The sequence below is a fragment of the Lynx canadensis genome, chromosome X, assembly GCF_007474595.2.
Source record: "Lynx canadensis isolate LIC74 chromosome X, mLynCan4.pri.v2, whole genome shotgun sequence".
In the NCBI taxonomy this organism is placed as follows: Eukaryota; Metazoa; Chordata; class Mammalia; order Carnivora; family Felidae; genus Lynx; species Lynx canadensis.
In genome coordinates, this window is record NC_044321.2 from 42,305,705 (window position 1) to 42,317,371 (window position 11,667).

General features: G+C 48.5%; 1 protein-coding gene across 1 annotated transcript in view; it reads left to right on the forward strand.

Annotated features, from left to right (window-relative positions):
* PPP1R3F (protein phosphatase 1 regulatory subunit 3F) overlaps nt 1-11,403 on the forward strand; it is a 16,138-nt gene extending 4,735 nt beyond the window's left edge. The window contains exons 2-4 of the mRNA XM_030305001.1: nt 5,993-6,048; nt 6,490-6,569; nt 9,637-11,403. Of these exons, the coding sequence (XP_030160861.1) occupies nt 5,993-6,048; nt 6,490-6,569; nt 9,637-10,932 (1,432 nt within the window). The 3' untranslated portion in view covers nt 10,933-11,403. The remainder of the gene's footprint in view (nt 1-5,992; nt 6,049-6,489; nt 6,570-9,636) is intronic.
* The last annotated feature ends 264 nt before the right edge of the window (nt 11,404-11,667 follow it).

Genomic DNA, 11,667 nt, shown 5'->3' on the forward strand with positions numbered 1-11,667 from the left:
TAGCACAGACAGCCAAATAGGCAAGTCCAGCTGGAGAATGTCAGTCACATGGCAGAACAGCTGTATGTTGCCACCAATTTAGGATCATTTCCTACCCTGCCTGGCAGTCCTATTATATTTTTCTGATCCACTCTTGTCTCCACCTTGATGTGACTCAAATGTTCTTTACCTTCAGAATTTACTTCCTGCTTCAAGAAACAGAATGAGGTCATAAGAATGGAACTCCCCACAACTTGCAGCCCCCAAAGCCTGCAAACTAAGTTCCCTCCCTTGTGTTACAGGGGAGGAGGGTACCATTTTCCTCCCCTCAGGCCAGTTCCCCGACTTGTGCCCTGGCTTCTGTTTTCTGCCACTTGCTCCAGAACCTGACCCTTTCCCGGCAGCTTTTCACCGCCCTCCTCACTGATCCTCTATTTCAGCCTTTGTACATGCCAGTGTGTCTACTGTCTTAAAAACTTGTCCTTTGACCCCACCCCTGACCCTGCTACTCCCGGCCAGCACCTAATCACCTCCCTCCCTTTCATTGCTGACCCTCCTCTAAAGAGTTGCCTATGCTCGGGGCGCCTGGGTGGCGCAGTCGGTTAAGCGTCCGACTTCAGCCAGGTCACGATCTCGCGGTCCGTGAGTTCGAGCCCCGCGTCGGGCTCTGGGCTGATGGCTCAGAGCCTGGAGCCTGCTTCCGATTCTGTGTCTCCCTCTCTCTCTGCCCCTCGCCCGTTCATGCTCTGTCTCTCTCTGTCCCAAAAATAAATAAACGTTGAAAAAAAAATTAAAAAAAAAAAAAAGTTGCCTATGCTCTCCTCCATTTGCTTCAGCCCCCCCACATCTACCAGATTCCATAGGTGGTTTTTGACTTTCTTCTTGAAGTGGTTGAGCACTCCTACTTAAAACACTGTCTTCCTTTGCCTTGGGACCACGCTCTGCTGCTTTTCCTCTTAACTTTCTGGCCCTTCTCCTTGCTCTTTCCTTCAGCCTCACATAGCCAAACTCCACGTCTCCACTTGGCTGACGTCCCAAAGGTGCCTCCCTTGTTTGAGACTGAATCCATCACCTCCCCAATGGTGTTCCTGAGTAGCCTCTCCCCTACCCATCCCTTGCTTATCTTCCTTCTACGCATCCTAAGCCCATCCTGACCCTGGAGTCTAGGCCAGGGCCCTTTGTTCTAGGGCATTCTTCCTTTCCTGAAGGCACTGACCTCAGTTTGTAGTTAGACCTTCATTAGGGGATTACTGGATGACCCTCTCTGCCCTCTTAGACTGTAAGCTCCGTGAGGGGTAGGGACATGGTCTGCTTTTGTTCACCACTGTATTCCTGCAGGGCCTGCCACAGTGCCTGGCACTTAAAGGTGCTCAATAAATGTTTGTTGAAAGAATGAGTGTGAGTTATTTTTTTAAATGTCTTCCTCTACATGAAATTGTAAGCTTCCTAGTTGAGTGTGCTCACCATTGTGTCTCCAGGGTCTGTCACTGGGCTGATGTGCAGTGAGACCTCAAATGATTTTTAGGTCCCCCGTTGCTAAATGGATGGGGACCCAACTTGCTATCTGAGTTCGTAGTCTTAGGGGAAACCAGAACAATTACAGTTGAAACAGGACAGGCCAAGGGCCACCTTAGTTGTTTGGAAAGTGAGGGTTTAGTGAGAAAGTGATCATCTTTGACTCCACAGGAAATTGGTAGGCCATCATGGTTAAGGAAGTGGACTGAGGCCACACACTATAGAAGTGGAGGAGCTGGGATCTGAGCTAGGGCGGTCCCGCTCTAGTTCTCCAGTTCTTAACTGCTGTACCAGGCCGGGTGGTGCGTCTTACCAGCCGGGCATTGCTGGGCAAGTTGCTTTCCTTTTCAGAGCCTCAGTTTCCCTTGGTGGAAATTTGGAGGGGATTACTGTTTGTTAGCACTTCATAGGCAATTTCCCACTATTTTCTCAATCCACCCAGCAGCCCTCTGAGGTAGGTATTACCATTATACCTTCTTCACAGATGAGGAAACTGAGGTATAGAGAGGTTATATAACTTGCTCCAGGTCACACAGCTGGTAGGTGGCAGAGCTGAGGCTATTCAAAATTACATGTCTTGACTCCTTACTGAGATGGGAAATCCATTTCCTGGGTTCCAACAAATATTAAAGAAAAAGAACTAGTATAGGAAATAATCAGTGTGCATCACAACATGTAGTGAAGGTAAGTGTTGTTTCATTCAAAGAACAACTGTTTTTCAGTTCCGTATAAGTATGTATATTCACACATGTATGGGTGTTGCTGGGTTACGATGTAAAATGTATTTCTTATTGTGGGTCACGGCCAAATGAATAAAGTCATTGCTGTAAAAGAAGCTCATAGCACAGATAAACTGCTCTCCCTCCACCCTGCTGGATGGGCTGTTAAGTCCCAGGGTTGACACCAGCACACAGTGTGGCTGGGGAAGGCAGAGCGGTGCCCCACATAATATGGTGGCTTTCACAGCCGCTCCAAACCCTGTTCTTTTCAGAAAGCAGATGGCTTGGAACCGGAATTCCAAGTATCAGGGGGCAGGTTTCTGAAGCCACCCGACCCCTGGAGAGTCAGCGTTCTCTTCTAGTTGACTGCATGGGAGCTGGGGTCTGCTGACTTTCCCTCTGGGTGTCAGCACATGACCCACTTTGGGCTGGCCAAGTTCTTTGAAAACCGCGTTGGGGTGCTCACAGAGGACTCGGGGCGGTGCTGGCAGAGATGTGACTGCTCATTGAAAGTCTGCTTTGCTCCTCTCCTTTGGGGGTTGTCAGCCCTCTCTTGCTCTCTGCCTCTGGCAATGCACTTTTTTTTGGTTGTGTCTCTGCTGGCCCAGGCTGGGGCCAATGGCACCTCTTTCTGAAATCTCACCTTCTGGTCTCCCTGGGTGCCATCTGAGGTGAGTGGTCACCGAGTTTCCTGACTGCAGGAGGAATTTTCACCCCCAGGAGACTGGCATGCAGGCCCGGCGTGGCCCCTTCTAGGCTGTGCTGTCTTGACTAGTTCTCGAGAACACCCAAAGGATGCATCCCAAGGGGTTCCCAGGCCTTTCCCTGGCCCGCTACTGCCCACTGCCCTTGAGCAGATACCACGTGGCATTTATGGGGCTAGTGCCAAAAGAGCAGGTTTCCTTCTCGAAAATTAGCAAGCACCCTGGAGGTACAGTTTTGTTCTTAATCTCCTCCCTCCCCATTTTTCTGAGAAGCCCTCTTCTCTGTTACTGATCAATGAGTCAGTACACACTTGTACTCCATTTCTCTTACTATCCTCCTTTTGATTAAAGTCATAGCTGCCCCTGAATGTTTACTGTGAAAGACAGTTCAAAGATATTTAGTTTCTTTTTTTTTGTTTCAGCCCACAGTTTCAAACACTGTCTTCAAAATGGAGCCCTTTTTGGATTGTTATCAGTGTGGTGTGTAGTTAGTGGGTGTAGAGACACGGTTCCTTGAGCCTCAGTTTCCGCATTTGTAAAAAGGGAAGGGTGTTGCTTTGAAGGATAGATGTGACGGTTTTCAAATGACTTGGTGTATCAATGAAAAGGGCCCACGTTGGAGGAGATGAACAATAAAAGCTTGTGCCTTCTGCTTTCATGTCTCTGACTTCAGAGGTAGGGAGAGTGACCTATGTACTTCTGCTGACTTGGTGCATCTTGGGATCGGCTGAATTGCTTGACCTGATTTTTGGATGTTCCCCCTCTTCTCACGCTCCTCAGCTGCGGAAGAGATGCTCTGGGGGCTGAGGGATTTGTTTTGTATTTGTTTTTCTTCTCTCTCTTCTCCCTTCAACTGAACTGTGGAGTTCTTTCTTTTCCTCCCGCTTTTCTCTCTCACATACATCTAGGACGCCGGAGTGGTATTTAGAAGCCTGGTTGCTGTGCATGTCAGCACTGGGCCAGATGACAGGGGACAGCTTGCCTGGTCCTGCCCCTGGGAGGGAGAGCTGCCCTTCTGTGTGTCTGTGGGTCTTCTTGAAGAGGCTTGCTTTAGAAGATCCTAGGAAGATGACATTTTATCTAATGGAGGACGACGCCAGCAAGTCAGTAGAAATTGTGTTGGGCCACAAGTCCAAAGACGTGGATTTTAAACTTACTGGGGGGACTGGTGTAGGACCAAGCTGGTTTGTTCCAAATCCCCCTTTTTTTTATCTGTGATGCTCAGGCATTAGTGGCTGGGCTTCCAGAGTCACTCGCTCCAGGGCCTTGTAATATTCAGATTCAAATGCTTTTGGTGGGATGCATGAGCCCTAGTCCATGGAGAAAGACAGATGGTTCCTTCTGGAGCTTCCAGACTCTAGATCCATGTACCTGGTTCAGATTTCCTCCCTGAGGCATCTTTCAGCCACTTCTGTGCCTGGTGGTCTCCTAGCCACATGTCCCAAGATGGCAGGGAAACTGGGAATGAATATACGGGCAAAAAACAGGTTCAAAGAAAAGCCTGAATGAAAGAAGAGGGAGAGATCTTGTCTATTATTGCTACCCCCCATCTACTTCTGGAAAGGATCAGAGATGGGGTTGAGGTAAGACCCCAGTTTCCCTCATCCAGGAAGTAGCAGTTGGTTGATCAAGAGCACAGATTTAGACATAGGAGCTGGAAGGCTTAGGTTTCAATCCTGGCGGCATGACCTTGAGCCGTTTACTCGGCTTTCTGCTTCATCATCTGTGAGGTGAAGATAATACTGCCTACTTCAGAGGATTAAAAGTACCTACCTCAGGATTGCTGTGAGGATTAAATTAACATATGTGAAGCACACAGAACAGTGCCTCACATCATAGTAAGTATTATATTCAGGTCAGTTAGTGGTACTTGGTTTTTGTGAGGTCACTGATTGTTTTCAAAAAGTTGCAACCATCTGCAGAAATGTCAACATCATCATATTACCTTTTAGAAGAAAAAGGTCAGAGCCATTGTCTCAGCTCCTCTCTGTCCCTGCACATGTTTTTGTTAATGCTTCCCTCTCATTTGCCTTAATGTATAAACATTTGATACTCATTTCTGAGAATAAGAACAGTGATTTCTCTGTGATCCCTGTAACCCACCCCCACCCCCCGGCAGAGGCTGGCTGAAATACACTTAGCTTATGACACTTAGACCTCAGGCCTGACTTGCCTGGTGGAGGAGGACCAACACTAGTAGATAGCTATAGTTGATCCACCCCTGCTCTGTGCCAGGCCCTGGTGTCTGGCTTGATGTCTTCATTTCTCTTGACTGCCCTGTGCCTGGTGTGCACATCCTGGCTCTCCTGTGCTCTGTTTTAAGGTGAGGAGGTTGAGGCTCTGAGAGGTTAAGTGGCCTGTGAGGCTGACATGGTGATGGGCGGAGGGTTGGTGGAGGGACCCGGGCCTTTGTGAGCCTGGGTTACTTCCTTTTTCTGCTGGCCTCCTTCCTGTTCTCCAGTTGCTTCCTTTCTCCCCTCTGCTGCTTTCCGAGTCCTACAGTCTTCACCTGCCCTTTCTTGGAAAAAGTGGGTTCATTTACAACTGGGAATATACCCTACAGAAACGATCCAACATGTTCATAAAGCTATGCCCAACAATGTCTGCTTTGTGAGAGCAAAATGAAGGAAACAAGTTAGTTGCTCAGTAGGATGGGAATGGGTACATACATTATGGTGAGCCTATATGATGGTAAACAGCCATTGCAAACGTTTGCAAAAGTGTATTAGTGATGCTTCTTACTGCTAAATGGACAAAGCCAGCTGTGAAATTATGTCTGCAGAATCTAAGGGATTTTGTCGACTCTGCAATGAAATTTTCCAAAATGGTAATCGCAGTTGCCTTTGGCTGATGTGTGACTCTTTCCCTGCTTCTTTCTGCTTTCCTGTGTTTCATAAAACTTCTACAGTGAGCACATAGGGCTTTTCTAATCAGGGGATACAAAGAGGTGGCAGAAGGGAAAACAGCCACTGTCACGTGAGGGTGGGCCACCACAGAGGCTCAGAAGGTGCCAGTGGGTGGCAGGACTGGCCTCTGGGGACATCAGATCCATGCATTCTCCCTTTTGTCCCACAGGCCTAATGAGGAAGAGCTGAGGATGAAGAACACCGATGATAACCCCCCTGCTGTGGGTAAGCAATTGGCAGGCTGTGGGGGTTTTAGCCATTTCTTTCTTTTTGAAACATTTTTAAATGTTTACTTTTTGAGAGAGAGAGAGAGAGTATGAGCAGGGGAGGGCCACAGAGAGAGGGAGACACAGAATCCGAAGCAGGCTCCAGGCTCCGAGCTGTCAGCAGAGTCTGACGTGGGGCTCGAACCCACGGACCATGAAATCGTGACCTGAGCCAAAATCGGACGCTCAACCGACTGAGCCACCCAGGCGCCCCTACCATTTCTTTCTTTCTCCCTGTTTTCTTTCTTACAAATTAAGAGGTGCTCTCTGCCTTAGACTAGCACAGAAAGCTTCAGAGGCAAAACTGCCAAGTGGCCAAAAGACCAGATTTACTTAACTAAACCGGGCCTGCTTGGACACCTGCCTCACCCCAATGCTGCCCTTCTCTTATCTCCAACAGAACGCCCTAATGTCCAGGAGTCAGTGGGTCCCCTGGTGGCCCCCACCCCTCTCCGTCCATGGCCTCAAATGACACTTCAGGTAAGTAGGCCCTGGCAGCCTGTGGATGGACAGCCCAATGGGAGACTGCGTGGTGGGGACTGACTTGCTCTAGGCCTATCCTAGGTCGGAGGGAGTCCCCCTTTGCAAATCAGAACCTGATGGCAGAGGAGTAGGGTGCAATTATTCACTTGAACTTATAGAAATGTCATTTGTTAATTTAGCAAATATTTATTGACTGCTTGCTCTGTGCCAAGCAGTTATGGATGCTGGGAATATGGTAGTGACCAAAAACGCTGTCTTCATGGGGCTTACTAGCATTTTAGTGGAGTGAGACATGACAAAACAAAATAATAGTTAAAATATATGGCATTTTATTTTATTTTATTTTTTAGAAGGTTAAAAATTCTTTTAGAGAGCAAGAATGGAGGAGAGGGGCAGAGGGAGAGAGAGAGAGAGAGAGAGAGAGAAAGAGAAAGAGAAAGAGAGAATCTTAAGCAGGCTCCATGCTCAGCACAGAGCCCGATGTGGGGGCCAATCCCATGACCCTGGGATCATGACCTGAACCAAAATCAAGAGTTAGATGCTCAACCCACTGAGCCACCCAGGTGCCCCAAAATATAGGGTATTTTAGATGATGATGAGTGCTAAGGAAAAAAAAATTAAGGGATGGGGAGTGTGTGTGTGTGTGTGTGTGTGTGTGTGTGTGTGTGATATGTGCACGGGTGAGACACAGCCACACACACACAGGTGGAGGGAAGTTTTGTGAGTTTAGATCCAGTGGCCAGGGGAGTCCTTAGTGGTGAGATTTGAGCAAAGATCTGGAGAAGGTGAGAGTGAGCCATGTGGATAACTAGGGGAAGAACATCCTGGGCAGGTGCAAAGTCCCCTGGCAGGGCCGTGACGAATATGTGTGAGGAACAGCAAGGAGCAGTGGCCAGGAGTGGGGAGCAGCAGGGGGTGAGGTCAGACAGGGGGTGGGGGACAGATTGTGTAGGGTGTCATGGGCCATGGAGAGAGCTCTGACTTTTACTCTGAGTGATGGAAGAGCCACAGAAAGGTCGTGAGCAGAGGAGGGCCATGATCTAACAGGATTTAACAGGCTCCCTCTGGCTGCTGTGAGGGAAATAGGCTGTAGGGGTGAGGGCAGGAGCAGGGGGACGGTGAGGGGGAGGCTACTGCAGTGATCCAGGTAAGCAGTGTAGTGCTGGCAGGGATATATAGAGAGAGATTCTGGAGATGTATGTTACTGTGTATGTGTGTGTGTGTTTTAACTTTTTAGTACAAAGATTTTCAAACATACAGAGAAGTAAAGAGACTAGTATAATGAACTCACATATATTCATCACCCAGGTTCAACAAATTTCAGCACTTGTCCATTCCTACTTTTTCCTTACTCCCTCTCCCCCATTTCCTATGGAATTATTTTGGAAAAAAATCCAGGCATTATCTTATCCATAAAGACTTCAGTTTGTATCTCAGAAAATTAAGCACTCATAAAAAAACCACATACACCTGATGCAACATCATGCCTCAGGAAATTAACAGTCAATCCTTAGTATCATGAAATATTTGATCAGTGTTCAAATTTCCTTATCTCATAGGCATTGTAAGACCCAAACCAGGTCAACACATTGCATTTAGTTGATGAGTCTTTTTAGATTTTTAAATCTCCCCCACTTTTTCTGGCAATTTGTTTGTTGAAGAAACCTTGTTTGTCCTTTAGAGTTTCCCACAGTCTGGTTTTGGCTGATTGTATTCATGTGGAAACATCTTTCTTACTCTATTAATATATTAATTCCATTTAATTGGTATGCTCTATTAAATTGAATTAATTTATTTAACTATCAATTTTGTTCAATTGATTTATTAAATATAATCTATTATTATTAAACTAATTTAACTAGAATGGGGCTCTATTGAATTCTCTTATTCCCATTTCATTTATTAACTGGAATTCCTCTCTAAAAAAAACTTTCTCGTATCAGCCATTTGGCTACCTTGAGGGTATATAGTTTATATTGAAAAAGCTGTATATATACTTAATTTTTTCCCTTTTGTTTACCAGTTTTCAGAAGTAATGAACTTCTCCAAGGGTGACCAATTAAAGGATTTTTGGTTTGGGGGTATTATTAACTCATGAATTTTAAACATATTTAATAAGTTTCAATCCATTGCATTTATTTGTTTTGATGCTTGAATTGAACTATCTCTGGTCAGTGTGAACTTACTTACATTGGTTCCAGATTCCTTGTGAACCCACTCCCCATCCTTCTTTGAATACTTCCTCACACGGTGGAATGACAGTATGGTCTAGACTCATCTTGGGCTTTCCCTGCCTCACACCTGGAAGCAGCCATTTATTTAAAAAAGCTCTGGTTCCTTTTAGTGGAGAATGGTATTTAGAAATCAAGATCTGGGTGCTAGATGTTTTTGTTGCTGCTAGATTGGTCATTGTTTCTAGGCCTTGTCAAAATAAATTTGTTTTAATTATTTTTTTAACATTTATTCAGTTTTGAGAGACAGAAAGAGAGCATAAGCAGGGGAGGGGCAGAGAGGGGGGGCAGAGCATGAGTGGGGGAGGGGCAAAGAGAGAGGGGGACATAGAATCTGAAGTGGGCTCCAGGCTCTGAGCTGTCAGCACAGAGCCTGACGTGGGGCTTGAACCCACGAACCGCAAGATCATGACCTGAGCCGAAGTTGGACACTTAACCGACTGAGCCACCCAGGCGCCCCAAAATAAATTTGCTTTAAAAGAGAAAACACATGAACACATGTGGATATTCTAGATATGTTTTGGACACCAACCAACAGTATTTACTGACAGCCATTCACCAAACATTGGTGCCCACGGAATTCCTTAGCTTTATGATCTGCAAGAAGCCCCCCTTTCCTACATCTGATTGTGTTATTTTAATACAGATGACATAGTCTTTCGAGTTTGGAGAATTATAGAGGGCTCCTTAAGGAGTGTTTATTTGGAAACACCTGTGGGGCTGGGTGTGGGCTGTCACCAGCTCTCACTGTCTCTGCTTGTCCCAACCCCTCCTCTACTTCTTTCCTTTCCCTTTCTCTCCCCTCCTGCCCTGCCCCCTCCCAATGGCTCTAGGTTCCTGAAGTTACAGTGACTGGCAAACCCCCAGAGGAAGGTGATGTTCCTAGAAGCAATCCGCCCGTGGCTTTCACAGAGGTCCCCCGGGCACCAGTCATCAGGATTCTCCCCTCTTCCTCTCACTCTGGCCTGGGTGGCTTCCCCAGGGACCAGGCCTCAGGGCCCGATGCAAGTGAGGGGGCAGCCGGGCCTCTCCTGGAACCCAGCCAGCAACAGGTGGAGGCCACGTGGGAAGTATCAAGCGCGAATGGAGGGGGCCGAAAGGACTCCGTCGTGGGGGCCATTATGGATGAACCCCCTGGGGGTCTGGAGGTCGTGAGTGGGTTGGAGGAGCTGCTTGGCGAGGACACCATTGACCAAGAGCTGGAGCAGCTCTACCTGTCTCACCTGAGCCGCTTGCGGGCTGCTGTGGCTGCAGGTGGGATAGGAGGTGGTGGGGAGGGCCCCACAGATGGGGGGGTGTCCCCCAGCCATCCCCTGGGCATACTCACGGACCGCGACCTGATCTTGAAGTGGCCTGGCCCTGAGCGGGCTCTGAACAGTGCCCTGGCTGAGGAGATCACACTGCACTATGCCCGGCTGGGGCGTGGTGTGGAGCTTATCAAGGACACTGAGGATCCTGATGAGGAGGGGGAGGGCGAAGAGGGGCTTTCCATTATACCCTCCAGTCCAGAAGGGGATACCCCCAAGGAATCACCTCCGGAAATCCTCTCTGGGGCCCATTCTGTGGTAGCCACTATGGGAGATGTGTGGCTCCCGTGGGCAGAGGGCTCGGGATGTGACAGCCCCGTGGTTCTGGGTACAGAGGGTCAGTTCGCTGGGGCTCCAGAAAAGGGGTTGGGCAAGGACACTGATTCTTTGCACATGAATAAAGTGACAGCTGGGGTGACTAGGTCCCTGGGTGGGAAAGAAGGCTGCAAGGAGTTTACCACTGAGTGGGCAGGCAGCCTCGTTCCTATATCTGGCAAGGAACCAGCTGCCCCAGCCCTATGGAGGCAAGGTCTCACCAACCTTAGTCCCTCGGGGGCTGAAGTCTGCCCTTCCAGTTTGGCCAGGCCCCACGTGAGCTCCCAGGATGAAAAGGGTTCAGGCCCAAGCCTTGAGCCCCTAAAGAGGTCACCCACCTTAGCAACTCCTACAGAATGTGTGTGTGTATTGCCTCCCCAGCTCTGGGGGCCCTTGACCCAGACTCTGGGGGTCCTGGCTGGGTTGGTAGTTGTCCCTGTGGCTCTGAACAGTGGTATGTCCCTCCTGGTGCTTGCACTGTGCCTCTCTCTGGCCTGGTTCTCGTAGGAGCTGCTTGTGGGGAGCAGCAGTAGGAGGCATTCCCCTCTCTTGGATCTGGGGAGAGGCAGTCCCTGCACCACCCCCAGGGGCTTCAGATGGTACATGTGGCCTATATAGTGAGGGGTCTTTTGCTTCTGAGGATGCTCTACTGAAGAGAGACCTTCTCGTCCCTGAGGTCTTGTTGGCACAGGGCTCCCTGTGGTGACACTAGTGGAGGGGAACAGGGCACGGTGGATGGTGTGAGATAACTTTCAGAAAGGAACTGGGCATGTCCTCCCTCCCCCCCCCCCCAAGCCTGTATTTATTTTTGTATAATTCTCTGGATGAGGGAGAGTGGTCGTGAGCTGGTCTTGGGGCACAATTACCCAGAGATATATTTATTAACAGCCAACCTGTGCAACCTGCTGGAGCTTTATTTTTAATTTAATTTATATAGAGTACCTATTATTATATGCCACAATAGAGCTCTATGAGAAATGATGTGTCTTTCTGTGCCGTGTTCTCCTGTTTGGGCCTGAGCGTGTGGGGTGGTCGTGTTCTGTGGGAGGATGAGGGTGGGGAGGGGGCATGGGACATGGTCATGCCTGCTGCTGCTGCTTCAGTGTATCCTTGAGGATCTGTGTCACCTCACCTCATGGGCCTACTCCGTGTGGTCCAGTGGTCTTGTGGGGGAGGCAGGTCCTTTGGTCTTTTCCATTCTGCCAGGGAGGGAGGAAGCGTGGTTGCCACATGAGGGTTTGG